This window comes from Prinia subflava, chromosome 16 (genome assembly GCF_021018805.1).
Source record: "Prinia subflava isolate CZ2003 ecotype Zambia chromosome 16, Cam_Psub_1.2, whole genome shotgun sequence".
NCBI classification, from domain to species: Eukaryota; Metazoa; Chordata; class Aves; order Passeriformes; family Cisticolidae; genus Prinia; species Prinia subflava.
In genome coordinates this window covers 17,184,308-17,212,242 of record NC_086262.1, presented here as the reverse complement: position 1 = coordinate 17,212,242, position 27,935 = coordinate 17,184,308, and the positions used below count along the sequence as shown (strand labels likewise).

Sequence of the window (27,935 nt, the reverse complement as noted above, 5' to 3'; positions counted from 1 at the left end):
TGTCACACTCTGCACAGCACAGGCAGAGCCCCGCAGCTCCCAGGCTGGAGGAGGAACTAAAGCAAGCCTGGCCCCTGCTGGCCCCGGGATGGCTCCTCTGCCCAAGCACCACCAGCTCCTGCTGAACTCACAGACTCACTGCGAGAGCTGCTTCAAACATTAGCCACTAATGAGTCAACAATTACAGAACTCTGCGTTAATTATTAAAATTTTACACCTAAAAACAAATAGAAAGAAATGCTTCTCCTTTTTTTTTTTTTCTTTTTCCAACAGTACTTTTATTTATTTATTTTAAAGCAGGTGATTATTTTTTCTTCTGCTCCAGAGCCTTGATTCACTTCCTGCAGGTGTCCTGCTGCTTCTTGGGGGGGATTTCACTAATGCAGGAAGACATTTGCCAGAAAACATCTGTTGGAGAAGGATATTGAACACCGAAACTGCAGTCAGAGGGTTATTTTGGATAGCAGGAGGATGTCGTTCACACAGCACAGGATGTCTAAGGGCTTATGGAGTGTCTCAGCACACAATGATGTGACTGCAGCAAAGGAGGGGAGTGTATTTGACAGGGTAACCCCAGGATTGTGTCCACTGCTGCACACGCAGCTGCAACAGTAAACTCCAGCTTTCCCAGATTCATTTCACCAGGTTGTATTTTCTGGTTTGCACTCATTATTCCCCTCCTAATTTTCTAAATTTTATGCCTGCTCTAAAATAAAAATAACTCCTCACTGTGCCCTTTGCATCATGCCCTGAAGAGGAAATCTCATCTAAAGATAATAATACACTAAAAATACAAATCTTTTGTGGTTTCCTCACTCAGAATTCAGGATTAAAAATTTATTTTAAGGGAAAGTTTCAAAGTTGTAATGTTTATGGATTAGTCTGGACATTTATCTCAGCATATCTAAGAGAGAAAGTGCATTTAGAAAATGCTCTAGCATGACACATAAATAGGAATTTAAACACTCTACACCTCCACAAGGCAAGGAGTGAAGCCAGGCCTCTAAAACTGTAATTTCAAATTTCAAATATAGAAAAGTCTGTGCAAAAAGAAACCACAGAGTTCTTTTGGGAAATAAAAACCAAAGTTTTGGTAAAGAAGCAAAAATTTTTAAAAAATTGTTCAGTCGGACAAAATACAGAGATAAAGATGACTTTAAATGCTCACATTCTGTGACCATAAACTGGGGGAAATCAACCCTCTGGTGACTCAGCAGGAATCTGGGAGGATATTACAGATCCTGGAGGAGGTCACAAACCAGAACTTTGTTAAACAGAACTGAAACATGTAAAGAAATTGGCTGAACTATTTTTACACGCCATCACCAGAGGAAAACACTGCACAAAGGCTATTCTGTGCTGCAGGTTCTCCTCACAGGCTGGAAATGAAGTAGAATCGTGGGCAATTTGCAGTTTCTAATAAAAGGGAAGTGCATTTGGAAACCCAAGGCTCGGTTTTCAAATCTCAACAATTTAATGACCCCCAATTTAAAGCTGGGGTTGGTTTGGTTTCTTTGACTGTCCCAGCTGCAATTGCCTCTGTCTGGGGAAATGGAGTGTTACTATGATATTTCTAAAGGGAGCATCATGTTGCATTCCCCAGCTGGGAAGCAACCTATTCCAGGATTTCCTTCCCCTCGGGGAGGGACAGTTAATGCCAGGCCATTATCTGCTGTGAGCAGGAAATTATGCTCCAGGCTTCAGCCACTTAAGCCTCCTCCTTTAGAGCCCCATTAGGGCAGCCAGGCTGAGGTTCAGCACTGAAGCAGAAGATTCCCAAGCACTCAGGTTTTTGCAAGATGCTCGGGCAGGACAGCTCAGGTGTGGGGGAGAGGTCTGAGGAGAGCAAAGGTGTGCAAGGGTGTCCTTTCCTCAGGAGCCTGGCAGCAATTTCACACAGCAGAATTCAGACAAATTGCTCGTTCTGGGACAAAAGCCAGAGGCACTGGCACACCCCTCTAACAACGTTTTGTGACCTCTCCTCGGGTTTGGGACACACCACGTGTTCCAGGCATGTGATTCATTCTCAAAGACACATTTGCCAAACTCGCTGCAGGACCAAGGGGCAGAGGTTTTGTTCTCACAGTATCTAGGCATGGAACCAAATGAATACCCAATTCCTCACAGCAAAATCCCAGGGAGAACGCACAGTGATCCTCTGCCTCCCAGCAGGTCAGCCTGAGCTCTGCAGACTCAGGAGCTGGGTAGGGGATACCAAGAAACAACAGTTCCCTGCTTCCTAAATTTCTAAAAATATTCAAGCAATGGAAAGTGGAGCCTAGAAAAGTCACTAAAGAGAGATAAAATCAAAGTAGAACAAATTCAGCAAAGCAGAAAATTTACCTTTAGTAAATAAAGAGAACTCTGGTTCTGGGGAGAGTGGAAAACGTGTCTGGCATCTTCCTAACCTTTGCATAATTAATAAATCCTCTGAGAAACAGCAGAAAACCTGCAGGGGAGAGACACAGTTGTGCAGTTAACACAGGTGTTGCTGCTTCAGTGAGAGGGGAGCAGCTGAGCTCCCTGCCACCACCACAGAGGGGCCTCATCCCTGGGATGCACAGCAGCTCATCACACACAGTAAGTATTTTTGGTACCAACAACACCTCATCTTTCCATTTCAGGTGACTTCAAAAACAAACTTTCCTTGAGCAATCACAAAACTTTTGACTCCAAACAAGATCCAGTCACTCTCAAAGCAGGAAAAAGAAAATAAAATGAGGAAGGCAGCAATCCACTGTTCCATTTAAGATGCAAGAGCAGACACAACACCAGTTACAAGCATTATTAACTTCTTCTTAACTTCAGGAATGCTCACAACACCCTAACTGACCTTGGGGAGTTTTTAAGCATCTCTCCCCACACCAGACACTCACCTAGTACAAGGAAGACCCACCAAAGCCAGTACTGGCCATCGAAGTAACCAGGAAAATAGGTGGAGAACTGAAAAACAACCAAAAAATACAGCTTAGAGCACATTTATGAACCAAAGGCTGCTCCCACCAATTGTAGCAGTAACCAGATCAGGGCTGCACACAAGAGATCTACACAAACTGTTACAGTTTTTCTGCACCAGCTCTAACAAGGGGAGTGGGACAGATTCAACACCCAGTTAGGAACTCTGGCAATCAGTGGGGCACAAGGACACTACTGGGCAAATATTCCTGTTTTCAATTGTGTCCTGGATGCTTATAAACAGCTACACTTTCTGAAAGGGCAGAGCAGACTTGCAGCCGTGCAGCACTTCCATTACACTGGCAGGTTGGATGGTGTAAAAGTTGGAAAAGAAATCCCACATCAATGACAAGATTCCCAACTGGAATTCAATGACAAGATCCCCAACTGGAAAATTACTGCTATGAAATGAAAGGTACCAACTCCATGAGGGCACTGAAGTTCCCAGTTTCAGTATAAATACAGTATCATACCTCTGGGTTTGTTCTATTCAAGTTTAAAAACCTAACAAAACCTAAACTTGTTACTGACGTTTAAATCAAACCCACAGATAATGCCACCTCCTTCTGTCACATCTCTTAATCCAGTAAATGGTTCTTAACACCTCTGTACCAAGATGACCACAAAAACCATCTACAGAAAAGTGAAGAGATGCTGTATTTACAAATTAGAATTCCCAGCCCCAAAACACAGGGCAGGAAGTGACAGCTCTGACATTAATTCCACTGCTAACTCTACTCCTTACTGCCAATGAGCTGCTTTGCTTGAAATTCAGCCTTCAGCCTGGAATGCCTGTGCACCAGCATTTCACAGGCTCTAATAAAGATCTCCTGATGGAAATATTTTCTCCCAATGCCTCCAAAAAATGTGAGAGCCAGAAAACCTGGAGCAGGGTGGCAGCGTGCTCCTGGTCCTGCTCCTGTGCTGGGAGCTGCACCAGAGGCACCCCCGGCCTTCCCCTACGGCTGCTCCCTCCCCATGGCCCCACTGCCTCTCCTCATCTGCTACCCCACATTTTAGAGACTCTCCTCATCTGCTACCCCACATTTTAGAGACTCTCCTCATCTGCTACCCCACATTTTAGACTCTCCTCATTTCCAGGGGCCAGCCAAGGCCCGGCAGGCTGCAGAGGCCGGAGGCAGGGCTGGCTTTGCCTGCACTGATGTTTTCCCAGGATGAGAGCATTGCTGCAGCTCAGCACAAGCCACGCTCTGAGCCAGGCCAGTGGCTCTGCCAGACACACTCAGAACGAGCCCCAGAATCCCACTGTGGGTTTGCTTGGAAAGGATCCTTCAGCTCCTCTCTTTTGCCACAGACAGGGACACCTTCCACCATCCCAGGAATCCCTGTGCAGCTTAAACTTGGACCCTGCCAGGGATGGAGCATCCCCAAAGCACATCAGGGTGTGCAATCTTTCTTTTCTTTTACTACAATTGTAATTCCAGCATATACACAGGATATATTTATGAAAAAGCTCTGTTCTAAGTGAATAAGTAGCTCAAAATTATTTCACTATTAAAAAAAACCCCTGAATTTATCACAAACTTCAGTATGACATAAAAACCTGCTGAGGAAAAAGAGTATCAGTGTCTGTGTACGTGGTTCTGCACCACACAACTCACCCTGACAATAAGGATCCACTTAATAAGAGACAGACCAAACCCAGAAATGGCCCCATATCGTCCTGCAGCTGAAGTAGTCAGGCAGAAAGACAGGAAAAATCCAATCCAGTTGAAGAGGAATGCCACTGAGAAAGCAGAGAAAGGCAGCAGGTCAAGACACCTTTATATTCCAAGGAAAAAAAAAAACCATAAACCTCTTGCACAAAGGTTTTTCCTGGTGCTGCACAAACATAAACGTGACCCAAACTATTTTGGGTCACTGCTTGAAGAAAAGTTCCTTCCATCAGGTACTTACTGAAGAAAGTCAGCATGAAAATGCCATCATTTCCTATCCTCAGCTGGTCAGTGTCATCAAAGTCATCTCGTGTCACAAAGTCATCATCCTGCAAAGCAGAGGGAGGCAGCACAGGGGGATTTAGGTCACTCCAGCCCATACAGCAACCCCACTTCTGGGTGTGACTCTTCAAAAAAAGGGCTGGAATCCTAAATCTCAAAGGGCTGCAAATGCAAGCATGAAAAAATTCCTGTTTCTCATCCTGGAATGGTGCAGGGCATGAAATCTTATCTATATAATAGGAAATGTATCTTTATTTTTAACACAGTCAAGATCCAGCATGTTCTTGTTCTCACTGTGAAGAATTCTTCAACTCATCAAAAAATTATCATCTCAGCAAGGAATTTGGCTTCTGTGAAGAAGTGTAATGAGCAGTGGACTTCTAATGCTAGCAGGGGTGGAGGGAATGGCTGAACAAGAGATAACGTTGAAAAAACAAAAAGAAATCATTCTGACAGAATGGTTTTATCGTCCTTGTATCAGCTACACTGACCTCCAGAAAAGTCAACTAAGTAAGCAGCAGGAGTATCAAGGGTAGATATGCCAGACAGCTGAGGAATTAATCCTAAATCTTTTTTTAAAACTAAAAAAAAACCAAACCCAACAAAAACCCCAGTGTCAGTGTACAGTCCCTCTGTCAGCTTGCCAAGCTAATCTGGCTAGCACATGCTGGCATTACTGAGATGTCTGACATCATCACAGAGGAAAACTAAAAAGAAAAAGAAAATAGCCACAGGACTCTCAGGAGTATAGAATCCCAGCACCCCAGAAAGCTTTGAAACCACAAAAAACCCAAGAGAAAATGTAAAAGTGATGCATGATGGGCAGGAGTTGAAGCTGCAGCCCAGGCAGCAGCGCAGGGACACTCACCCTGCCAGGAACCAAGGGGATGGTGGCCTCAGCCTTGCTCCTCTCGGCCTCGTCGTAGCTGGGCAGAGTGGTGGCCACGTTGTAGGACGGCGGCTTCGGGAACCCTGACTCATCCTTGTAGTCAAAATAAGCTGCACAAAAACAGTCCCACAGCAGGTCACTCAGCACTTCCCTAAGGACACCGTGCTGGGAAGGAGCAGGGTTCCAGGTGACTTCCAGTGAGCCCCATTCCTGCTAAAGCTGTCCCCTCCCCACCCTTCCAGCCACTGCAGCCTCCTGCCATCCCAAAGCAGAGGGTGAAAAGCACAGGAGCACCTCCTCTGACAGCCAGCAACCCACAGAACACTCACTGAACATGTCTGGCTGTACTTCTGCTTAAAACAACACCACATGCTGTGCCTCTGCTGACTTGGATACTCAGCAATAGTCACGTTTCCAGAGCCAACTGGTTATTAAAGTTATTAGTGACAGGACAGGAGGATGATTCAAAGTCCCATCCTTATGACCAAGTGCTTAGTTACTGGAGAGTGCAGGAAAAGTGAATTCTTCAAGCCCTTTTAAGTAACGAATACTTTAAGGACGGGGCACAGCATCATCCAAATGCCAGATAATGAGAGGGGAACCACAAATCCTCACAGCACTTTGATTTTTAACTGTCTTCAATTTACTGAGAACACTGTGAACTGTAACTTGAACACCCCTTGATGGGATGACATCAGATGAACGCAGCCAAATTGCATCTCCTAAACCACAAGTACCGACGGGCTGTGTGGATCAATCCTGATCCCTGCAGCTTGGGAAGGGGCTGCAGTGCCAGCCGTGGCTGAGGAGGGCTCCCAGGGACAGCAGAGCAATGCCAGCCCTTCCCCAGGCAGGAGTACCTGTGCTCTCTGCAGAGATGCTGCTGTAGGGTGGAGGGGCGTCGCTCACCACCGGCACGGCCTCGCCCGGCTCCTCTTCATTCTGCAGCTGAACAGAAGCACACACGGGGTCAGGGGGGTCCCGGGGCTCTGGCAGCACCCCTGCAGCTTTAATTGCACACAACAGACTCCTCTGGAAGGAGGCTGCTCTGCAGCACCACGGGACACAGGGCGGCTGCTCAGCCTCCCTCCAAAGCATGCCCACTTGAAATGATCAATCTTCCATCTCAGTTTTAATGCTGGTTTTAAATCCTCTGTCACACACCTGGACTCCAGCAAAGCACAGCACACAGCTTTCCAGTACCTTTCCATTTCCCTGGCACTTCCTCAGCTCCCATTGCTCAGGAGCTGCAGTTGCATCTGTTTTAGTCAAAGAAATACAGTGAGACACCCAACAAAAGGCTCCATTGCTGCCTGTGGCTTTGCTAAGGAAGGGTTTTTTCCATGGATACATTACATAATGATGCACAGAAGTATAAATGTTGCCATTTCCCTTCAACCTTTCACACTGCATGACTGAAAAGGAGCTGGTTTATTTTGTGCACTGTGCTTCCCACAGGCTCTGTATAAATAACCAGGAGCTATCACAGACCCAGCACCGCTTGCACGAGGCAGGTGTGCCACGGCAGCTTTGATCAGGGAGCAGCAGTACCAGGCCAGAAAGGAGGTTACAGCTGCCATCTCATGTTTCCCTTCCTTCCATTTCTCATCACCTCAGCAGCAAAAGCACTGAGGTTTTCTGCACAACTCACCTCAAAAAAGCACCTTGGGACTGAGCACTGGGCTGAGCAGCAGGCACTGCCCTCATCTGAAATCACCACTAAACAAATGTCTCCTCCAGCTTTCCCTCCTGCAATCCCACACATTTGCTCCTGAAGCCACCCAGGATATTCTGCTTTCTTTTCTTTGGAGAGACATGTGGCCATTCTCCTTGAGCATTTAACACAGGGAGTGGGGGCGTAGGGGGATGTTCATATCTTATTTGTACGTCTTATCAAGGGAAAATAAATCAGCTGGCACTTCTAAATGCAGATCTTGGATATCCAAGTGTTCTGTGCTTTGGAGTTTTATTCCTTTTGCTGCTTAACATCAAAGATCTCAGGATGGTTTGGGCTGGAAGGGACCTTAAAGCCCATCCCATTCCAGCCCCTGCCATGGCAGGGACACCTTCCCCTGTCCCAGGCTGCTCCAAGCCCTGCCCAGCCTGGCCTTGGGCACTGCCAGGGATCCAGGGGCAGCCCCAGCTGCTCTGTGCCAATGAAAGTCTATAATCTATAGTCTGTTCAGATCACACTATATCCACATCCTCTGTGAAAGTCTTGAGTGTGCTTAGCAGGTGACAATGAGTGGCTCTGCTGGCAGGTCCAAGGGGACAGCTGAGAGGGGGAAAAGGGGGGAAACAACACTGGGAAGCACCAGAACAAAACCAGCAGCACTGTCTGCCAGCCCAGGTGCAGCAAAGCAGCAGAGCACCACAGTCCTGCACTCCAGTTCCAGGTCAGCTGAAGCTCACTGTGCCCCCTGGAACATTTTCTAAAGAGAATAGGTGGGGGAAAAAAAGAAAAAAGGGGTGGGGGGGGTGGTCAGCCCCAAGCTCTGTGGATAAGAAGTCCTCACATGACAACACTGAACCATTTCCTTGAAGAAGGAGAAATCAGTGATCCAGATGAGAATTTAATCTGTGTCCTGGCAGGGGCTGCTCCCAGCACAGCTGGCAGCAGGACACAGCCCCAGCGCTGGGCCTGGCCAGATGTGCAGCAAACAAACACTGCCAGGGTGTGAGGCCTGGGGTGGAGCTGGCAGGACCTGCTCACCTGAGCTGTGCTGACCCCAGGGCAAGAGCAGGGACAGCAGCAGCTGCAGCAACTCCACCACAGAGAGGCACTTCTGCTTCTCAAAGCCTTTCCAAGAAACAAAAATGCCTCGTTTTACAAACCCCATGGAGCTCAGCATTAGAAGTAAATACAAACTAACTTGAGAAATAATTGCCTATTAGAATATGCTTAAATTTTTTTTATAAAAGACAGCATTACTACAAAAATCCCAAACCACCCTGCACAGAGCACGAGGGGCAATAGAAGGGGCAGGGAAACCCAGAGCCAAACTGCTTCATTCAGTCTCTGCCCAGAGAGGCTGCCCCTGCATCCCTGGACACGGCAGGGGTAGAATAAGATGATCTTTAAGGTCATCCCAACCCAAAGCACTCTGTGATTCCAGGATTCCCCCAGCTCTGTAGTTTATGAATTCTCAGAAAATGCTCCACCATGCTTCTTGTCAGTCTGCCCATGAAAATTCAGCTTTTTTTCACTTCTTTTCTCCCTCCAGCTGTGCAGGACTGGTCTGTTCACAGGAGGAGAGGCTCTGTCCCAGCTGGGACACTCTGGATTCCACCTGCCCTTTGTTACCTGCCCTCCACATGAGGGGGTGGCAGAAATTCAACCCCTCGTGCCTGTAAGAAAGAAGGCAGGTACAGCCTGAGAGCACAGTCACCAGGGAGTGGGGAGGAAGCACCACATGTGACAACACTGGAAGAAATGAAACAAAAGAGGACACAGATACCGAGCGGAATATTAACTCCTACCACTGGTTCTTGTTTCAATAGCAGAAAGAAATACATGTTCTTCCACCAATGTCACGTGGGAGAAAGCAGCTGAATTCACTGCTGCCTTCAAACATTCCAATTCAGGTAATGGATAATGACACAAAAAATGCAGCTACGTTCTGAAGTCGAGCTCGAGGCTGTAGGAGATTACAGTTATAGAAAACATATTTTTCTTCTAATGGACAAGGTACACAAATGCCTTGCAGCCTTTTTAATGATTCCAGGCATCTAAAATTCAACTAAGTGCCTATTAGCAGAGCAGGGAGGGTTCATGTGACAGGAAGAATGACTCATCAGGCCTCGCAGAGCCACCCTGCTGCCCTGGCCTGGCCCCGGCTCCCACCTGCCCTGCTCAGCTCCAGGTACGGACTCGGCTCCCACAGAATTCCCCCGAGGCTTCAGAACCCAGAGAGCCTGGTTAAAAGCAAAGTCTGACTTCAGGCTGCTCTGCTGAGGCTGTGGGATAATTCTTTCCTAGATTCACTGATGGATTCTTGCTTTTCAGGCAAGGTTCTGGGTTTTGTGGCATTACAATACAAGACAGTCTTTCTAGCCATGCATGTAGTTATTAAAACAACAGCTTGGCTGGGATTTTTTCCCAGACTGCTAAACCAACAGAAAGTTAAATGATAAAACACCCAGGAATATTTATTTTCAAAAAAATAGCCCAGCATCAGAAGCCTGGCACTGAGCAGGACATCACCTCTGCTTGCCACTTGCCCTGACTGAGACCTGTCCCATGTAAATACACAGCACAGCAGCATAAAACTTGAAATCTTCCAAGCTGTTTGGAAATATTTCCATGTAAACTTTGAAGAAAGCATTTCCAAAAAATATATTGGTTAATTCTTCCAAATTTCCTAAATTCAGCATATGGGCTGCTGACAGAGTTTTGAATCTTAATTTTTTAACTCCCCTTTGCCAAGTTCTGAGGCTGCACATAAATATTCTTTACACTAAATCAGCATCACTACACTAAATCAGCATTACTGCAAGCTTTGCTTTAGCAATAGATCACATATCATTACATATCTTCAGCCTTTTGGAAGTAAATTAAAGTCACTGCCAACTCTGAAAAGCAGAGTTATTTTTCCCGACTCTTGCTTTACCTAATTAAACACACCCTGATTTAAAATCTTGACTTTTGCCCGATGTTGTTGCAAATTCCTATAACTTAACATCAGCTTATTAACCAGCAGGAATAATGATAAGCTACCAGACAAGCCAACCCACACCCTTCAGCCCTCTCCCTGATGAGCAAATAACTGTTTTCCCCTGCAGGCTCTTCCAGCCCACTGGCCCAGAGCAGTGACAGCCTGAGCGCCTCCTGCACTGGCACAGGTGACAGGTGACACCTCTGGCACCTGTGCCAAGCCAACCCTCCCTGGGGAGATGCTGATGCTCCTGCCCGAGCCTCGTGCTGGGGAACCAGCCCTGAGCAGAGCCCAGCCCCGGGAGTGACCTCCCTGCACCTCCCTGCATGTGCCAGCCCAGGAATCTCCCCATGGAAAGGGTGCCCAGCCTTGGCAGGGGCTGCCCTGGGAGGTTTGGAGTGCCCATCCCTGGAGGGGTCACCTGGAGGTGGCACTCAGTGCCCTGGGCTGGGGACAAGGTGGGGATGGGCACGGCTGGGACTCCATGGGCTAGGAGGGCTTTTCCAAACTGAATCTCAGTGACTCTGAGATTCTGAGATACTCCTCCCTTTTAACAAAGACTAAAAACTGTCTCCACTCCCAAACCCTCGTGTTCTTCCCCTGCTGGAGCAGCACACACAGAGCAGGGACCAGCAGCAGCATCCAGCTGAGTGGGGCGACGACCCCGTGAGCCACCAAAGGGCAAAAACACAAATCAAAACCTCTTTTATGTCCATAAAATACAACCTGTGCTCATGGGGGTGGTGTCCTCTGACTCACTGCAGCCAAGGGCCTGAAATGCTCCTCAGTCCTGGGAAACAAGCTGGTGTAATTCCCTCGTTTCTGCTCAAACAGGGAGTTAGACTGGTCTGGACACACTGGAAACAAGCACTTGGGCCAGCACAAACCTGTGCCCACACTCTGGCCTTAGACTTGAGAGATCAAGGCCTTAATATGGAAAAAGTAGGTTTTCATCTTGGACAGCTGTAATTAAATTTCCCACACTTAAGGCATAAGGCCTTCTCATAATATTTAGAGTCAGATTAGTATTTTTCTGGACATTAGGGCATTACAGTAAGACTTTTAAACATTTTAAAATATCACATTTTAAACGGTTATAGGAAGAAGGTTAAGTATCTTCAATGGAAAAAAATCCCATTGCACCACCATGGATCAAATTTGAATTTTGCTCACTCGTCCCAATGACAAAGGATCAGAATTCCACACACAGAGAACTTCTGCTCCTTGCTTTCTGTGTGGTTACTTCTAAGTCACAATGCCAAACCCACACAAAAAGGTTCCTCATCTCCTGGGAGCACTTAAGAACCTAAAGCCCTCAGAGGATTGCTCCTACAGCTGCTTCCCAGTGGGGTTACTGAGCCCCCCTGGATTTTAGTGGTAAGAGAAAAGTTACTAAAAAAGCCCAACTCAGAGTTCAACACCATCCTGATGCCTGAGGTAATGCTGTACTTAAAAGTTTGCATGCAGAGCTATTTTCTCCTGCCACACAAGCTGTGAGGTGACACTGGACTGCTGCTGTTTCCCTGCCTTTCCCACATCCTTTGAGTTTTAGGGACAGAATGTATTTAAATTCCATAACAACTTTTTCACACAGAATCACTAAGCCCTTGCAAACTTACCTGACAGGTACTGTTGCCTACAGAGGTGGCTGTTTCAGATAAAATAACCAGATTTTAGTCACCTGAGCACAGCCAAGGCTGGACATGGGGCAGCTTCAGCACAACCTCGGAGCAGAGGCTGCACAAACAATTTTACTCTGCAGTTTTTCTAATTTTACTGCCTTTACGTCAACAGCATCTCCTACTCTGCTTAGAAATAAAATAAAATATATAAATAAATATGCAAACAACCTACCCTGCAACTTTTCTTACCATTCTTATCTTTAGTCAGCACATTTTGCACACTGCAAGAATCTCACTAAGGAAACAGTCACTGACATTTCTGATTCTAACTGCTGACATGAAAAGATTTGGGATGTTCTCATTTTTTAGTTTCAAGCTGTGTGCCCATTTCAGCTGAAAAATAAAACACAGGGCAGCAACTGATATCTGCCTCCCTGTTGCTCTCCAGCCTCCCCAGATATTAAAGAAGCATTGTGGTCCTTCATGGATTTAAACTCTATTCCCATTCTATCTCCAGCAATGTAATTCTTCTACAGCTTTCACAGAATGCAAAACAAACAAATGGAAAAATCTTTCTTCCTCATTTTCCCCATCGACACCTCCCTTTGTGGAATGATTCATGATCCATACAAACCTTCAACAAGTGGAACAGGAAGACACAGCACTTAAAAAGGAATACGTCTTCATTATTTAACACTCCCACCATTTCCTAGGTGGGTTTACATTACTCATACACCTCACAGATATTTTCGAATGCTCCAAGTGCAAAGCATGCCTGGAAAACACAGAGTGTAAATAAACCTGTTAAAGCTGGGCTATTTTTTCCAGAATGGAGGGTAATTTCTATTCCAAGGATGAAATACAGTTCTGCCAGCTGAACTCTCAATCTAGGGTTATGCTGGAAAGGCTTTAAGCCCCCTAATCCCAACAACATCCCTGTATAACTTTCCCAAAGGCAGACTGAAATGACAACAGCCTCTCAGTGTCCCTTTCTGGGGACACAGCAGTGCCCAGAATAACAGTACCAGGGCGGGCTGCAGCTCTCCTTCTTCCCAAACCTCTCCATTGCCACCTCCACACGCACAGCCCCAGCACCTGGCCTGCAGAGGAGGATCCAAACCCAGCAGCCTGGCCCTGCCCCAGCCCTGCTCCCCATGGAAGCGGCTGGGGAGGCTGAAATCCCCTCTCCAGAGTTTTAGTTTTATTTTACATGGAGCTGCACTTCCTCACTAGTGAGTTCAGACTCACATTGCCCAAAGGCATCCCTCCAGGCTACTTTTTATTTTTATCTTTTTATCTTTATACCTGAACAAAGCCATGGGGTAGGAAGTTGGCTTTGGAAAATAAATCAGTGCACACCCCTTGCACTCTGCCCACGATGGTGAATGGACACAGGCTGGGAGTTTAAAAGGAGGAAAGAGGCTGCTCCTCCCCACATCACCCCTGCAAGGCTCAGGAGGGGCTGGGAGAGGAAACACGCAGGTCTCAAACTCGGGTACGGAGCTCTGTTGTGCTCAGATCATGGGCACTAACTCTCACCTTTTTTTCCTGAAAATACAGGCCCTTGAGGAATCCTACAAATCCTGTACAGGTCCCATGGTGCCCACACCTCAGTGCTGCTCCCACATACACGTGGGTACATCAGGAACCCATCCCAGAGTGAGGGTTACACATCCCTGGCATGCTTGGACACTCAATCACATTTACCAGTACAGGAACCACCTACCCACATAACCAACTCCGTTAATGCATTACCCCCCACCACTCAAAAAGATCAAGCTTTAAAAATTCCTCCACTGATTTATAATCCAATAATTTAAAGGATTAAATGAGCTTGTTGTGAATTTCTCCAGGCTACCTCCACTGACTGGGTCCTATATTCACCTGTAGCCCTTGCAGTTATCACTTCACTATCAGTCTCTCTTCCTTGGCACATGGTACATTCATTATTGTACATTCACACAGACAGTAAGTTTCAAAATTCAAAATTTGACACATTCAATCCTACAGAGACTCTCCCACTCTCTCATCCTTTCTTTATCTAAATCCCAACTGCATCTCCACAGCTTGCAGGGGTTTTGAGGCAACACAAGCATTAAGAGCCAGTTGAGTGATAACACTCTCCACAAGAGGAATACCTGGGTTCTGGCAGAGGGCGAGGAAAGAGGAGCAATTTCTAAAGAGCTGCACAAAAGTGAATCCATTTACAAGTGAGAATCTGCCTCTCCCTCCAGTTAAACCAGTGGCTCCACAGGCCTCCATTATGTGCTTGTCTTTAGCAGTGCAAATCCTCTGGCACAGCCTGGCTCCGTAATCTCCGCAGGGCTCCGCGGATGAGCCTGCCCTGGCCCTGCCCGAGGTGTGAGCAGACACAACACTGAGCTGGCAAACACCGGCTTTACACAGCCCTCTGCAGGGAAAGCAGGACGGGGTGTCTCTGCCAGGGAACACCGGGCAGGGGGGTCCTTCACCCCACGGCCCCGGGCCACGGGACAGCCACAGATCCCCTGGGAAAAGGCACTGGTGGAAACACTTGGGGTCAGCACCACCAGCAGCACTCTGCCAGGAAAGGCGATTAGTGCAGAGACCTGGTTATCTGTCCCTAGCAGGTGGCAGAACAACACAGAGATTTGTCATTGTAAGTGAGCACATCTGGTTTGCACCGAATAATTAAAAAAAAACCCTTAAGTTTTACTTAACTTCTACATTTCCAGTATGTAAAAACACGGAGACCTGCAGCTGTCAGGTGAGACAAGCACTCCATCCCACGGGAGGCTGTATCTCGAACTCTGCCGAGCCAGAGCCTACCCGTGCTGGGAACGCTACCCAGGGAAAGCCACAACACAGCGATTTCCTGGGAGAACCTCGCTTCAGCAGGAGCGAGCTGTCGGCTGCTTTGAGGGGTTTCTCCATTGCTTTAAATAAAGAATTCTCCATGTCTGATGTCAGAAAGGCGCCTGCCAGAACTGGGTCACACCGGGGCCGACACCCGGAGAGGCCGGTACTGCAGACAAACGGGAGGCAGGAAGGGAAGGACGACCCGAATTCCCGAGGGTGCTCTTTAAGGCCAGCCCCTGGCCTAGGGAGGGTTCAGAGGAGTAAAGGATGGAAGAAAACTAACGGTGACCTCGGCACGATGCGGAACGAGACCGTTCCCCGGCCGTGGGGGGGTAACGACGGCCGGGTCAGCGCCCTGCGCCAAGGTCGCCCCGGGACTGGGCAAACACCGGCCCGGACACACCCTGGCCCGGGGCCGGGCAAACACCCGGCCCCAGGACAAAGCAAACACCAGCCCCGGGGCCGGGCAAACACCGGCCCCGGGCACACCCTGCCCCGAGCCGGCGGGGAGCGGCTCCGCGGCCGAGCCCGGCCCGACCCCCCGCGGACCCGCGGCCTCCGCCCCGGGCGCCGCCGCCAGCACAGGCCCCGCTCCCGGCCCCGCCGCCCCGGGACCGCCCGGCCCGCCTGGCGCCCCTCACCTGCTGGTAGCGGCCGGTGCTGGGCTCGGCGGCCGCGGCCGCCATGGCGCTGCGGGGTCGGTGCGGGCGCTGCGCAGGCGGAGGCGGCGGCGGCCCGGTCGCTCTCGCTGCGGGCTCCGCTCGCTCCCGCCCTCCCCGTCACGCTCGGCCGCGCCGCCTCCCGCCCCGCCCGCCGCCGGAGCCGCCCCGGGCCGCGCTCCCGAGGGCCACGGAATCGCAGGAGCACCGAGGCTGGGAGAGACCTGCGACACCATCGAGTCCCTGCTGTGCCCGGTGCCCACCCTGTCCCCAGCTCAGAGCACCCAGTGCCACCTCCAGCCCTTCCTGGGCACCTCCAGGGATGGGCACTCCAAACCTCCCTGGGCAGTGCCAAGGCCTGAGCTCCCTTTCCAGTGTGAGCTCAGCAGTGCCAGCACAGGGGACAGTCACTGCCCTGCTCCTGTGCCACACTACTGCTGAGACAGGCCAGGCACCCCTGCCCTCTGGCCCTGCTGGGCACGCCTGGGCTCAGGTGCAGCTGCTGGTCCTTCTGTGCTGGGCTGGTTTCCAGCCAGGGCGGCTCCCCTGGGGCTGGAGGGTGACCTGGAGCCGGCCTGGCTGTGTGGGGACCCGGTGTGGCGCTGCCCGCGGGAATGCCGAGAGCCAGCAGCACGCCAGAGCCGCAGGAGCGGCCCCACGGGCTCTGTGCACTACATATAATGTACATTGCAGAACTCAAGTATCATTTTCAGATGGAAGCTGCCATAGGATGCGTTAGACAAACCTGGGGAGTCAGGAAATCGATGTAAAGCCATGCTGAGGAATAATGCTGCCTCAGCAGGGACACACCGGAGGCAGCACCGAGAAACCAGCCCTGCCTGAGGCACGCTGACCAGGCTGGGTCACACAGGACCCCACCCATCCCTGTCCCACCACCCAGGGAACAGTTCAGCCACTGCTGCTCCAAACACGAGTTGCTGCCCATCAGCTCTTCCACATCCACACGGAGCAGATGGTGTTGAGCTCCTTCCTCCCAAAAGGAGCACGTGTAGGAAACCACGCAGTGAGAGAAGCCGGTTTATTCTGAGTTCTTCAGTGTTACATTGGCCAAAAGACTTCTCAGCTTCTGTAACATTTGTTTTCTACATGTGCAGTTCAGCTCTAGTCAGGCTTGCACAAAATTAACCGCATCAGTCCCTAAGGTGGATGAGATTTAAATATATCAGCTTTAGGATGAAGAAGGCTGAATCAGCCCCGCTGGGATTCCAAAGTGCAGATTCAGAGAGTAGCAAGCACTGAAGCCCGAGGACATGGTTTTGAACTGCACACTCAGTCATAAATATAGGCCTCAATGCTCATTATTCCGTACCATAATCAGCCTGGATTCCTTTCTCCCTGTATTTTGCCTTTGAGGGGTAGGGAGTTCATCGATGTCTTAGTGAGATGAATGAACCTCCCAGTTCTCATGCTGAAGGGGAGGCAGGAACCGTGAAGGATTTTAGCCATGAATAACCTCGAAGAGCAACTCCTGAGAAATGCTGGAGACACAAGGACAAGGCAGGGTTCTTGCAACACAGGTGCCTTTGAAGGAGCTGGAGCGAGAGCTGCAGGCACTGACAGACTCTGGTTTCACCCTTCCACAAGACTCTGCACTGCGAATTTCCCTGCAGTGAGGAGCTGTCCTGATGACATGCATGGATTTACTGCTGCTGAGGTGGGATTACGTCCCTAAGTAAGGCTGTAGCAGCAGTGGTGATTAGCTGCACAGTGATGGACTTGGACAAAACAGAGACTAAAATAAGATCCAACCTGTGCATGTCCTCAGAGAAGATGCTGGAACATATCCTGGAGAAATGGTGAAACCATTTGTGTCAAAGCCATTTTGGGGCCAGTGGAGGCAAATCACGGCCTAATTAGTCCATCTAGTCTGAGCATGACTGACTCCGGAGGGGTAAAGGCAATTTCTTCCAGCTGCTCTCCCTGTATTTATTTTTACTTTCTTAGGTGGGGAAGCTCAGGAGAAAGATGATACTGTGGTTACAACACATGACTGGTTCTGCTTTCAATTCCCAAGTGGTTTGAGGCAAATCACTTCATGCCTCTGTGCTTTTTGTCTTTTTCTCCAGGACAAAATGTCTTTTCTCCCAAGAGACACTTGAAGCTTGAAGTCATTGATTTTAGTGACTTCCGTACGGGATGTGCTGTGAAAGTATTTGAAAGCAATTGAAAGTATGACAAGCAGTGGAGTGAGTCCTCTGAAATCTTGGAGCTCTACATGTGTTTCTTTAATTATTGTGTACAACTGAGCAATAAAGGGAACACTTTTAATCTGCACTTTGTAATAAATATTGAGCTCTAAAAGCTAAATAATAAACCTCAAAAGCAGGGCGTGTAAGCTGAACTAGTAAGAACTGAGCAGGACATTAAATCTAGATCTTTCTTCTAACCTTTTAGTGCTAAATTACCCAATTAAAAAAAAATAGAAATGTTCACATGACAAAACCCTTTTTGTCATCAGTTCAAAAGTACTCCTGTGTCCCTGGAGGCAGCAACACTCCATGTGCAAGAATTGGATTCACAGAGTTTGAATATACATAGGTGTCATTTCCCACTGTGAACTAATATCCTGAATTAGAGTTGTATAATTAAGCTAGAGAGATTTTCTAAGGATTAATAAATGCTGTCTAGCAGATGCTCCTCCCCAAAACACCACTTGGCCACAAAGACTTTCTGTGCTTGAGACCATTTTGTATTTGAATCATCTTTGATCTTTTTGCCCAAAAAAGCCAAGCTGTGGCTGGCCCATCCCTGGAGGTGTCTAAGGCCGGGTTGGATCAGGCTTGGAGCCATCTGGGATGGTGGAATGCTCATGGCATGGGGTGAAACTGGATAATCTTAAGGTCCCTTTCCACCCGAACCATTCTGTGACTCTGTGCCCCACTGCCTCAGAAGCAGCAGGTCCTGCAGTGTGGGCTCTGTACGGGGTTTTGCACATGCAGGCAGCTGGAATTTCGGTGTTTGTTGCAACAAAAAAAGCCACTGGGTCACATTGGGTCTGCTGGAACGAGGCGAGCCCCAGCCAGCGCAGCCACACGTCCCACGGCCCGCCAGAGCCGGGTGGGAGCAGTGCCCTGTTCACTGGTGTGGAGAATTATGCCCCAGTAAGCCACGAGTATTGTGAGGAGGAGGAATGGAAACAACGGTAGCATTGAATTGGGAGACTTTCCCAATGGGAGTTCTCTTCCCTGAAACCCAGCAGCAGAAGCGAGGGGCAGAGCTGGAGAGGTGCAGTGGGCAGAGCCCAGCTCCAAAGTGCCTGCACACAGCACAGCCAGCTCACACGGCCTGGCTTTAGGGGCCCCAGCTCACTCTTCAGCCTACTGGAGAAATCACAATTAACCAATGGTTAATTTAACCTTGCTATCCAGATTAAATCCCGTACTGCTTTGGCTGGCAGTTTTGAACCTGTTGAGGAGTGAAGTCCTGACAGCTTTGTCATAAGAACCTGGCCTGAAAAATGGGAAGGGACTGGCATGGGTGCTCTCCAGAGCTGCCTGTTCATGCATTGCCCTGCACATTAGCTTGTTGTGACCCCAGAAATCCCTAACTAGAGTTTGGGTGCTGCTGGGAGAGCTGAGATGTGAGTGGGGCTTGCAGGAAAGAGCAGCTCCCCTCCAGATCTGTTATTTCTCCTTTTTTTATAAATTGGGGTCAGAGGGTAAACAGAACATGCTGGAGCAGGAAGAGGTGACAGGTGGTGGATATTAAAAAAACTCTTTAATTACAGGATTTGGAGAGAGGGTTCTTCATGGAGATAATTTTTTAATTGTTGCTGTTTCAGGAAAAGAATCCCAGTGCTCCCAAGCAGTTCCCAATAGCAAAAGCCCTAATCTCTGGGCATTGTTGACTCTGATCCCTTCAAGATGGGCAAAAGAAAATGCTGTGTTTGTTAGAGCTCCCCCATTAAACCTCAGCTTCTCCTGAAGAGAAATGTTTGTTTCTTTCCATCTGCTGCTTTTGCAAGGAAGGAAAATCAGCCTGTTCAGACACCAGGAAGTTCTTCAGCATGGGAACAGCTCGCTGTAAATGCAGGAACAATGACGGGCAGAAATTATCATACCCAAAAATACCCCGCATGCGAGTCACACGCGTAAGGCAGCGCCGGGGCGTGCTGGTGTGGGCAGCGCGGGGGCACCTGCCTGCCTCTGCTGCAGATCCTGCTCCCACCAAAACATGTTTTGCTTTTCCAGGGAGCTGTCGGCTCCTCCTGCATCTCCGTGCACTCCCGCTGCCCCAGGCGCTCGCAGGGGAGGTGAAAGCCAGACCCGGTGCGGTCAGAGCCCTCCAAGGCTGGGGTGTCACCGAGCTGTCCCCAAAGGGTGCTGTGTGAGCAGCTGGGGCTGCGAGGCCGCCTCGAAGGCAGCAGCTCTCACACGACCCAGGAGAGCCGGGCAGGCGGGCAGGAGGCAGGGGTGAGGTGACAATGTCCACAGCCCGCTCTGAGGGCACACAGAGCCCACTCTGAGGGCACACAGAGCCCACAGCCCGCTCTGAGGGCACACAGAGCCCGCTCTGAGGGCACACACAGCCAGCTCTGAGGGCACACAGACCCCACAGCCCGATCTGAGGGCACACAGAGCCCACAGCCCGCTCTGAGAGCACACACAGCCCGCTCTGAGAGCACACACAGCCCGCTCTGAGGGCACACAGACCCCACAGCCCGATCTGAGGGCACACAGAGCCCACAGCCCGCTCTGAGGACACACGGAGCCCACAGCCCGCTCTGAGGGCACACGGAGCCCGCTCTGAGGGCACACAGAGCCCACGGCCCGCTCTGAGGGCACACGGAGCCCGCTCTGAGGGCACACAGAGCCCACGGCCCGCTCTGAGGGCACACGGAGCCCGCTCTGAGGGCACACAGAGCCCGCTCTGAGGGCACACAGAGCCCGCTCTGAGGGCACACAGAGCCCACAGCCCGCTCTGAGGGCACACAGAGCCCACGGCCCGCTCTGAGGGCACACAGAGCCCACGGCCCGCTCTGAGGGCACACACAGCCCGCTCTGAGGGCACACAGAGCCCGCTCTGAGGGCACACAGAGCCCACAGCCCGCTCTGAGGGCACACACAGCCCGCTCTGAGGGCACACAGAGCCCGCTCTGAGGGCACACAGAGCCCACAGCCCGCTCTGAGGGCACACACAGCCCGCTCTGAGGGCACACAGAGCCCGCTCTGAGGGCACACAGAGCCCACAGCCCGCTCTGAGGGCACACAGAGCCCGCTCTGAGGGCACACAGAGCCCACGGCCCACTCTGAGGGCACACAGAGCCCACAGCCCGCTCTGAGGGCACACACAGCCCGCTCTGAGGGCACACAGAGCCCACAGCCCGCTCTGAGGGCACACACAGCCCGCTCTGAGGGCACACAGACCCCACAGCCCGCTCTGAGGGCACACACAGCCCGCTCTGAGGGCACACACAGCCCGCTCTGAGGGCACATAGAGCCCACAGCCCGCAGGTCACCCCGGTTGTGCCCTGGAGCTCAGCGCCGAGGGGAGCCCGCGGTGTCTCCTGCACTCCATTCCCGCACGGGCGGTGCCTCCGGTGTTGGCTTTGCCGAAATTCCCGAGCGCTGCTCGCGTTTCCACGGTGACGCCGAGCCGAGGGCTCTCTGCAGGGCGGCGGTGCCGGCGCTCTCTCCCTGCCGAGCCCTGGCGCGCAGCTTTGGCTTTGCACACCAGAAGCTGCAGGTGTGGCACAATAGGGGCGATGTGGGAACTCCAGGTGTCTGTGCAGGTCAGGTGTGCCCGCACCAGCATCCTGGAGAAAGGACAGGGGCAGCTCCAGGATGGGCAGGGTCCAGGGAAGGTCCCCATCCCCTCCATCCCAGCAGCGGTCAGCCCAGCACCTCTGCCCTGTGCCTCTGAATCCCCGGTGCCGTGATTCCTGACAGTGTCCGCGGAACCCGTGGGTCTGTCACACCGAAATGGCCCCGGTGGCACCAGTGAAGAGCTGTGTCCCACACAGCCGAGCCCAGGCTGCCCCGCCCGCGGGAGAGCCGGGAATGCCCTGCTGTCAGCAGCCACCGAGAGACCTGCCCGCGGGTGACACTGCTCATGGAAACACACGGCCATGGAACGGCATCTCTGTGGCCTGAAACCCTTCCCGTGCCTGCCCACAGCCCGCCACACCCATCATAATCCCCATTCCAATGCTCTGCGGGATGGGACAACACCGGGAGCACTGGTTCTGGCCAGGTCATTTAAATCATTAAAACGAGAAGGAACTGCATGGGCTGGATGCCAGCAAAGCAATTTGTAGCTCATTCTTCCTTCCGATGAAATTGAAAATCGGTCTAACTTTGAAGTAAGAGCTTTGTAATCACAACAATGAACCAAGCCTGTGCAGGGAGAGGTCGGGCACATTTTCATGAGAGCTTGGAGGCAGCTGGAACAACAGCAGGAAGGTGTTTTGGGGATAGCACTGTGCCAGGAGCAGCAAGGACAGCCAGAGATCGTGGTCTCTCCATCCCCCAGAACGACCCCAACGTGCCACAGAGTGAGTCCCTACAGAAGAGTTCTAGCGTGGCAGCAGCTCGTTGTGGTGGGAGAAGGCTGCGGAGCTTTGCTTTAGGGCTAAAAACCTGAAGGACAGAGTCGGGTGGATCCCTGCTGTGATGGTGCCACTCCAGCAGAACCACATCGAGCTACTTATGGCCGATTTAATGTATTTGGAGGGAACACTGCTTCCCACAGCTTTGCCTGGACAACGGGCGCTCTTGCAATGCGGTGACTGATTCACCCGAGCAGCCGCAGCGCTGGGTTCCCGGCTGAATTCGGCCGTTCTGCAGAACTCCGGCCCCGCTCTCCGGCCCCGCTCTCCGGCCCCGCTCTCCGGCCCCGCTCTCCGGCCCCGCTCTCCGGCCCCGCTCTCCGGCCCCGCTCTCCGGCCCCGCTCTCCGGCCCCGCTCTCCGGCCCCGCTCTCCGGCCCTGCCCGGTCCCTCCCGCGGGGCCGGGCCCGGCGCTCCCCGCCCACCCACGGCGGGGCCCGGGCGGCGCTTCCCGGCCGCGGAAGTGATCCGGGGCAGGGCCGGGCCGGGAGGAAGCGGAGCTTTCGGGCAGAGGTGATCCGCGGAGGAGGCGGCGGTCGCGGGGAGAGGCGCTCCGGGAGGCAGCGGAGATCCCCGGCGAAGGCGATCCGGGAGGCAGCGGCGGCTCGGGGCGGCCCCACCATGAAGCTCATCATCCTGGAGAATTACTCCCAGGCCAGCGAGTGGGCGGCCAAGTACATCCGCAATCGCATCGTGCAGTTCGGGCCCGGCCCCGGGCGCTTCTTCACGCTGGGTCTGCCCACAGGTGGGTGGCGGGGGGCGGGCGCGCCCGCGGCCCTCGGCGCGGGCTGAGGCGGCCGCTCCCCGCAGGCAGCACGCCGCTGGGCTGCTACCGCAAGCTGGTGGAGTATTACCGCAACGGGGACCTCTCCTTCAAGTACGTGAAGACCTTCAACATGGACGAGTACGTGGGTGAGTGCCGCAGCCTCCTGTCCTGTCGCCTTTGTCCCTGCTGGGCCCTTAGCCCGGCAGAGCTGGCGGTGCCCGAAATCCACCTGCCCAGGTAAGACAGACAACGTTTCACAGAGTCACAGCATCAGTTAGGGTGGAAAAGACCTCTGGGATCATCGAGTCCAGCCTATGACCCCACACCACCGTGGCACTGAGGGCTGCCTCCAGTCTTTCCTTGAACACCCCCAGGGAATTAGCAAAGGGACACAATTTGAAAACCTATGGAAGAAGTTTGAGATTTTTCCATAGGTTTGAAAACGTATGGACAAAACTGGATTCTGGGTGTTGCCCAGCACTGCACACACTGTCACAGACACTGCTGTGTGTTAGCTGCACTCAGGTGCTGACCAGGTAAGGCTCAGTGTGCAGCATCAGCTTCCACCTTTGCTCTGGGATTGTAAAGGTCCCTTCGAGGGACCAGCGTGTTCCCTGAGTGCCCTCTGGTATCTCCTGCTGAGATAGCAAAGGACTGGCATTTCTGAAGTCGTGGTGAAACAGTCTCCTCAGAAGAAATAGATCCAAAGGTGAAAAAACATACAAGCTAAATATTTGCTAGTGCTAATTTTAGCCTGGTCAGGAGGGGTTTTTTTGTGAATAATCCCAATCAAGCAGCATTAGGGAATAAGCAGTCCAATGCTGATTTGCAGCATTCAAGGGGTGTAAATATGCAATAATTATATAACAATTATTATTTCCCAGGCTTCTGCACAATTTTAAAATAATTCTTACTAATATGAAATGGGAGACGGGCTGAAAAAGCACTGACAGATGAGGCACAGCACACACCTGCTTTCTGAACATCTGTTGTGTGTTAATGTGGGCACATGCCTTACAGGAGGTGATTTTAATTCTGGTATTTAGAGAAGTAAAAACAACTCTGAAAGCTGAGGGCGTGACAAAGGACAGAGAGAGCAGTGCTCTGTCACCAAAGCCACTGCAGGGGTATGGAAGTTATGAGTGAGACTGTTCCAGTTGGCTCCAGCCCTGTGTGTTTGTTACCAGGTCTCCCGAGGGATCACCCAGAAAGTTACCATTCCTTCATGTGGAATAACTTCTTCAAGCACATTGACATCTCACCAGAAAACGTCCACATCTTGGATGGAAATGCCCCTGACCTCCAGGCAGAGTGTGATGCATTTGAGGAGAAAATCAAAGCAGCTGGAGGCATCGAGCTCTTTGTTGGAGGTGAGAACCCAAGAGCAGCAGCTCTAAACCCTGTCCCAAAGCTGTGCCTGTCCTCCCCAGCTCCCATTTACTGTCAGGATTGTTCATCTGCAGTGAAATCCACCCCACAGTGCATGGCCCTGGGCACTGCTGTGTCCTGGCAGCCTTGTCTCATGCACCACTCCCAGCTTTAGGTCTTTCAGTGCAGTCAATAAATCGTTCAGGAACTGTTAGCGGGAGAAATGGGAAGGGCTAGAATTGTACAAATGTGAAGTGTTTATCAATTGTCAGTGGCAACAGGAAACTGCTGGCAGTAGCTTTTCCCACACGAGCTCTTCCCATCAGTTTGCCATAAGATTCTGCCTCCTACTTTCCTTTGCTGTTGTCCCAGCACAATCAGGGATTGTCTGGTGGTTTCTGAGGGGGCTCTTGCTGTTGTTCCTATCAAACACAAATCCGAGCTGGAGCAGAGGAGTTGCAGGGTTTTTTCTCAGCTCTGTGTTCCCGGGAGCGCTGCCTGTCCTTCTCCTGGGAGAGCTGCTGGCCGTGCTCCCACAGCTGACCCTCTGCTGTCCCTGTCCCTGTCCCTGTCCCAGGTATCGGCCCCGACGGTCACATCGCCTTCAACGAGCCGGGATCCAGTTTGGTGTCCAGGACACGAGTGAAGACCTTGGCCATGGACACCATACTGGCCAATGCCAGGTTCTTCGAGGGTGACCTCTCCAAAGTGCCCACCATGGCTTTGACAGTGGGAGTGGGCACTGTCATGGATGCCAGAGAGGTGAGGAAATGACAAGTGGCTTCCTGCAGTCCCTCTGGAGCAGCCAAAGGTGATCCTGTAATGGAGCAGCCATGTGTCCTCTGGTGTAGCATATTCCTGCCACAGAATGCCTGATCCTCCTGTCCTCTGGCATCCTGCAGCACCATGGAGGGGCTCTTGCTCCACCTCTGCTGGCACTTGTGTTTGTGTAACCCTGCAGCAGCCATTCCCCCAGGGAGGTTTGGGAGGGTGTCTTTGGTTAGGAATCTCACCTGGATTCTGTAGAATCAGAAATCAGGTTGAGCTGATGCCACACCAGCAGGTCATGAAAACTGTGGGACCTCTTTTACTGGAGTCTGTTTTTGATCTACCCTTGTTAAATCTCAGTGTACAGGTGCCCAAAGGATCCTTGCAGTGACCCCCCAGGCTGTGATGCACTGAGAGCTGCAGATGCAGAGGAGCAGCAGCACAGAGAAGTGGCTGTGGGGAGGGTGACAGGGCTGTCCCGTTCTCAGCTGGCAGGGTGTGGTTGGGCTCTCCCTGACCCGTGGCAGCCCCTGACTGCCCCTGTCTGTGTCTGGGGGTGCAGGTGATGATCCTGATCACAGGAGCCCACAAAGCCTTTGCTTTGTACAAAGCCATCGAGGACGGCGTCAACCACATGTGGACAGTGTCGGCCTTCCAGCAGCACCCCAACACCGTGTTCGTGTGTGACGAGGACGCCACGCTGGAGCTCAAAGTCAAAACAGTCAAATACTTCAAAGGTGAATGTTTGACCAGGCCAGGCAGCTGTTTTGTTACATTTTTGGGAGGCACTGTTGCTGTGTAATTAAATCCCAAAGGAGTGTATCCCTTCAATACACCACAGTAGTACAAGTGTGAAGGTAAATGCTTAATGCTTGGTGTGGGAGCAAAGGCACAAGCCCAGCAGTAATGTCTAATTCCATTAGCATCCAATGAAGGAGAACTTTCCTTTATTATATCTATTTAAATTGTCTTTTGACTCTCTCCATCAGGTTTAATGCTGGTTCACAACAAGCTCGTGGAGCCCCTGTACAGCATGAAGGAGATGGGAGTGGAGAGGAGCCAGTCCAAGAAGCCATACAGTGATTAATGTGCTGGGGCAGTGCTGAGCCAGCTGCTGAAACAGCTGGGACAAAAGGGAATTGCTGCAGAAACTGATCTCATATTTGTTCTTAAATTAGCAGAATGATTGTATGGTTCCTTCTCTCCCTCAAAGAGACATACCAAACACCTGCCTTAATTAACCAAAGGAGGATGGGATCCAGTGCTCTGTGTTCCACAAACTTCTGCCACCAACTCCTTCTCTGAAGGAAATGAAGAATGAGTAGTTTGATCTGTGAACTGACTGTAATCATGAACTGAAGGCTGCAGAACCCAAATGTGAGGATAAATGAAAGCACAATGTTGCAGAAACACGTGGGTGATCACTGTGGGGTGTATTCCTTGCAGTTAGGACAAGTACCTGGTGTTTCTCCTTCCTCCTCCATGAAACACTCTTACATTAGAATCCTGGAAAACAGGATTGTCCGCCTGGAGAAGGGAAAGCTCAGAGCAGCTCCCGCAGCCACGAGAGGGCAGCAAGAAGATGGAACCAGGGGGAAGATGAGAAGGGACAGTGCGGCCTGAGTGGAGACGCGATGCTCACACTGCAGAGGGGAAAACCCCGCTGTGGGAACAGCCAAGCAGTGGGACACGATCCCCACGGCTGTGCAGGCTCTCTCTGTAGGAGGCTGCCAAGGCCTGGCTGGATAAAGCCCTGGCTGGGCCCTGCTTTGAGCCACGTGTTGGACTTGAGACCCCTCAGCAGGAGAGGCTCCAGCAGCATCCCCCACACAGGGTCCAGGGTGCAGCGCAGGCACCTGAGGATGTCACACACAAAGCCCTTGTTCATGTTTGTGTTCATGTTCAGGCACAGGGATGGTGTGCTATGCCTGGTGCTCTCTCTTCTCCAGAATTTTCCATTTCTCTGAGGAAATGCCAGACCAGCCCCAAAGGACACACTCTGTTCCAATGGCTTCAGCCTCTGTTTAATTACAGACACTCCACACCAGTGGACAACAGCCAAGACCCCACCAATTCTGAAATGTGATTCCTGGGATTCTATCCAATGCTCTCACACAAGGGGCAAGAAAACTGGGCAACATTTATTTTCTTCATACAGAAATTTTGTAAGTTATTGATCTGTAATGTACCTTTCTCCACTAAATTTTAATTTTTTTAAGTGGTGACATTTGTCTGTACCTGGTGCTCGGTCTGGGTGTGCTCAGGGTACCAAAGCTGTCCTGGAGGCAGTTTGGTGGGAAGAGCTCCTGCTGCTCCCCCGTTCCTTGCCCGGTGTTTGCTGGGCAAGGTTTTCCTGCGAGGGAAAAGCAGGGCCCTGGGGTGGGAGGGCACTTTGCAGGCACAGAAATCCCATGAGCAGAACACTCCCGTGGCAGCTGCAGGGGGAGCACCTGGGCACACCTGTGCTGCCAAATCCATCCAGAAGGAACACAAGCAGGGACACTGTTCACCGTCTTAAAGTGAATTTAGTGCATGTGAAAGGTGCAGGAAATACAACTCAAACCATACACAACATACACTTTTCCTACACACTGACCTAGAGCTTCAGCTGAGGTGAGATTCGCTCTTCCTTTTATCTTCTTAATCTCTGTGCCAGTTCCAACAGTGCAGACTCCTCCTCTGCACAGGGAACTGAAGCACTGCTTGTTTGGCCACACATCCCAGGATAAATTTATTAACTCTCAGTAGAACTGGCCTGTGATTACCCTGAGGACTCTCAGCTCCAGAGCTTTCCATCCAGGCCCTACTGCTCTTGAACACAGCACATGCAGCTTTAGTTTCCAAATAAACTTTTAGATTGTTCTGCAAGTGGAAAAAACTTGTAAAAAAT

General features: G+C 51.1%; 2 protein-coding genes across 2 annotated transcripts; one reads left to right on the top strand and one right to left on the bottom strand.

The window, feature by feature from the left end:
- Positions 1 to 247: 247 nt before the first annotated feature.
- NDFIP1 (Nedd4 family interacting protein 1) lies at positions 248 to 15,827 on the bottom strand. The gene is given in 9 exon segments (XM_063413426.1): positions 248 to 408; positions 2,344 to 2,449; positions 2,877 to 2,943; positions 4,578 to 4,702; positions 4,873 to 4,960; positions 5,782 to 5,912; positions 6,663 to 6,750; positions 15,559 to 15,662; positions 15,665 to 15,827. Coding segments are annotated over 8 exon segments (855 nt in total). The 5' UTR covers positions 15,813 to 15,827; the 3' UTR covers positions 248 to 408; positions 2,344 to 2,345.
- Positions 15,828 to 22,591: 6,764 nt separating this feature from the next.
- GNPDA1 (glucosamine-6-phosphate deaminase 1) lies at positions 22,592 to 27,245 on the top strand. The gene is made up of 6 exons (XM_063413747.1): positions 22,592 to 22,888; positions 22,954 to 23,055; positions 24,097 to 24,279; positions 24,855 to 25,039; positions 25,608 to 25,782; positions 26,035 to 27,245. The coding sequence occupies exons 1-6, from the start codon at positions 22,765 to 22,767 to the stop codon at positions 26,130 to 26,132; spliced, it is 867 nt and encodes a 288-aa protein (XP_063269817.1). The 5' UTR covers positions 22,592 to 22,764; the 3' UTR covers positions 26,133 to 27,245.
- The last annotated feature ends 690 nt before the right edge of the window (positions 27,246 to 27,935 follow it).

Bases quoted from the DNA above. Each gene is read 5' to 3' on its own strand.
- GNPDA1 (XM_063413747.1), top strand. From the start codon at position 22,765: ATGAAGCTCATCATCCTGGAGAATTACTCCCAGGCCAGCGAGTGGGCG. The intron at 22,889-22,953 runs GTGGGTGGCGGG...CGCTCCCCGCAG, and splicing joins CACGCTGGGTCTGCCCACAG to GCAGCACGCCGCTGGGCTGC. The intron at 25,783-26,034 runs GTGAATGTTTGA...TCTCTCCATCAG, and splicing joins AACAGTCAAATACTTCAAAG to GTTTAATGCTGGTTCACAAC.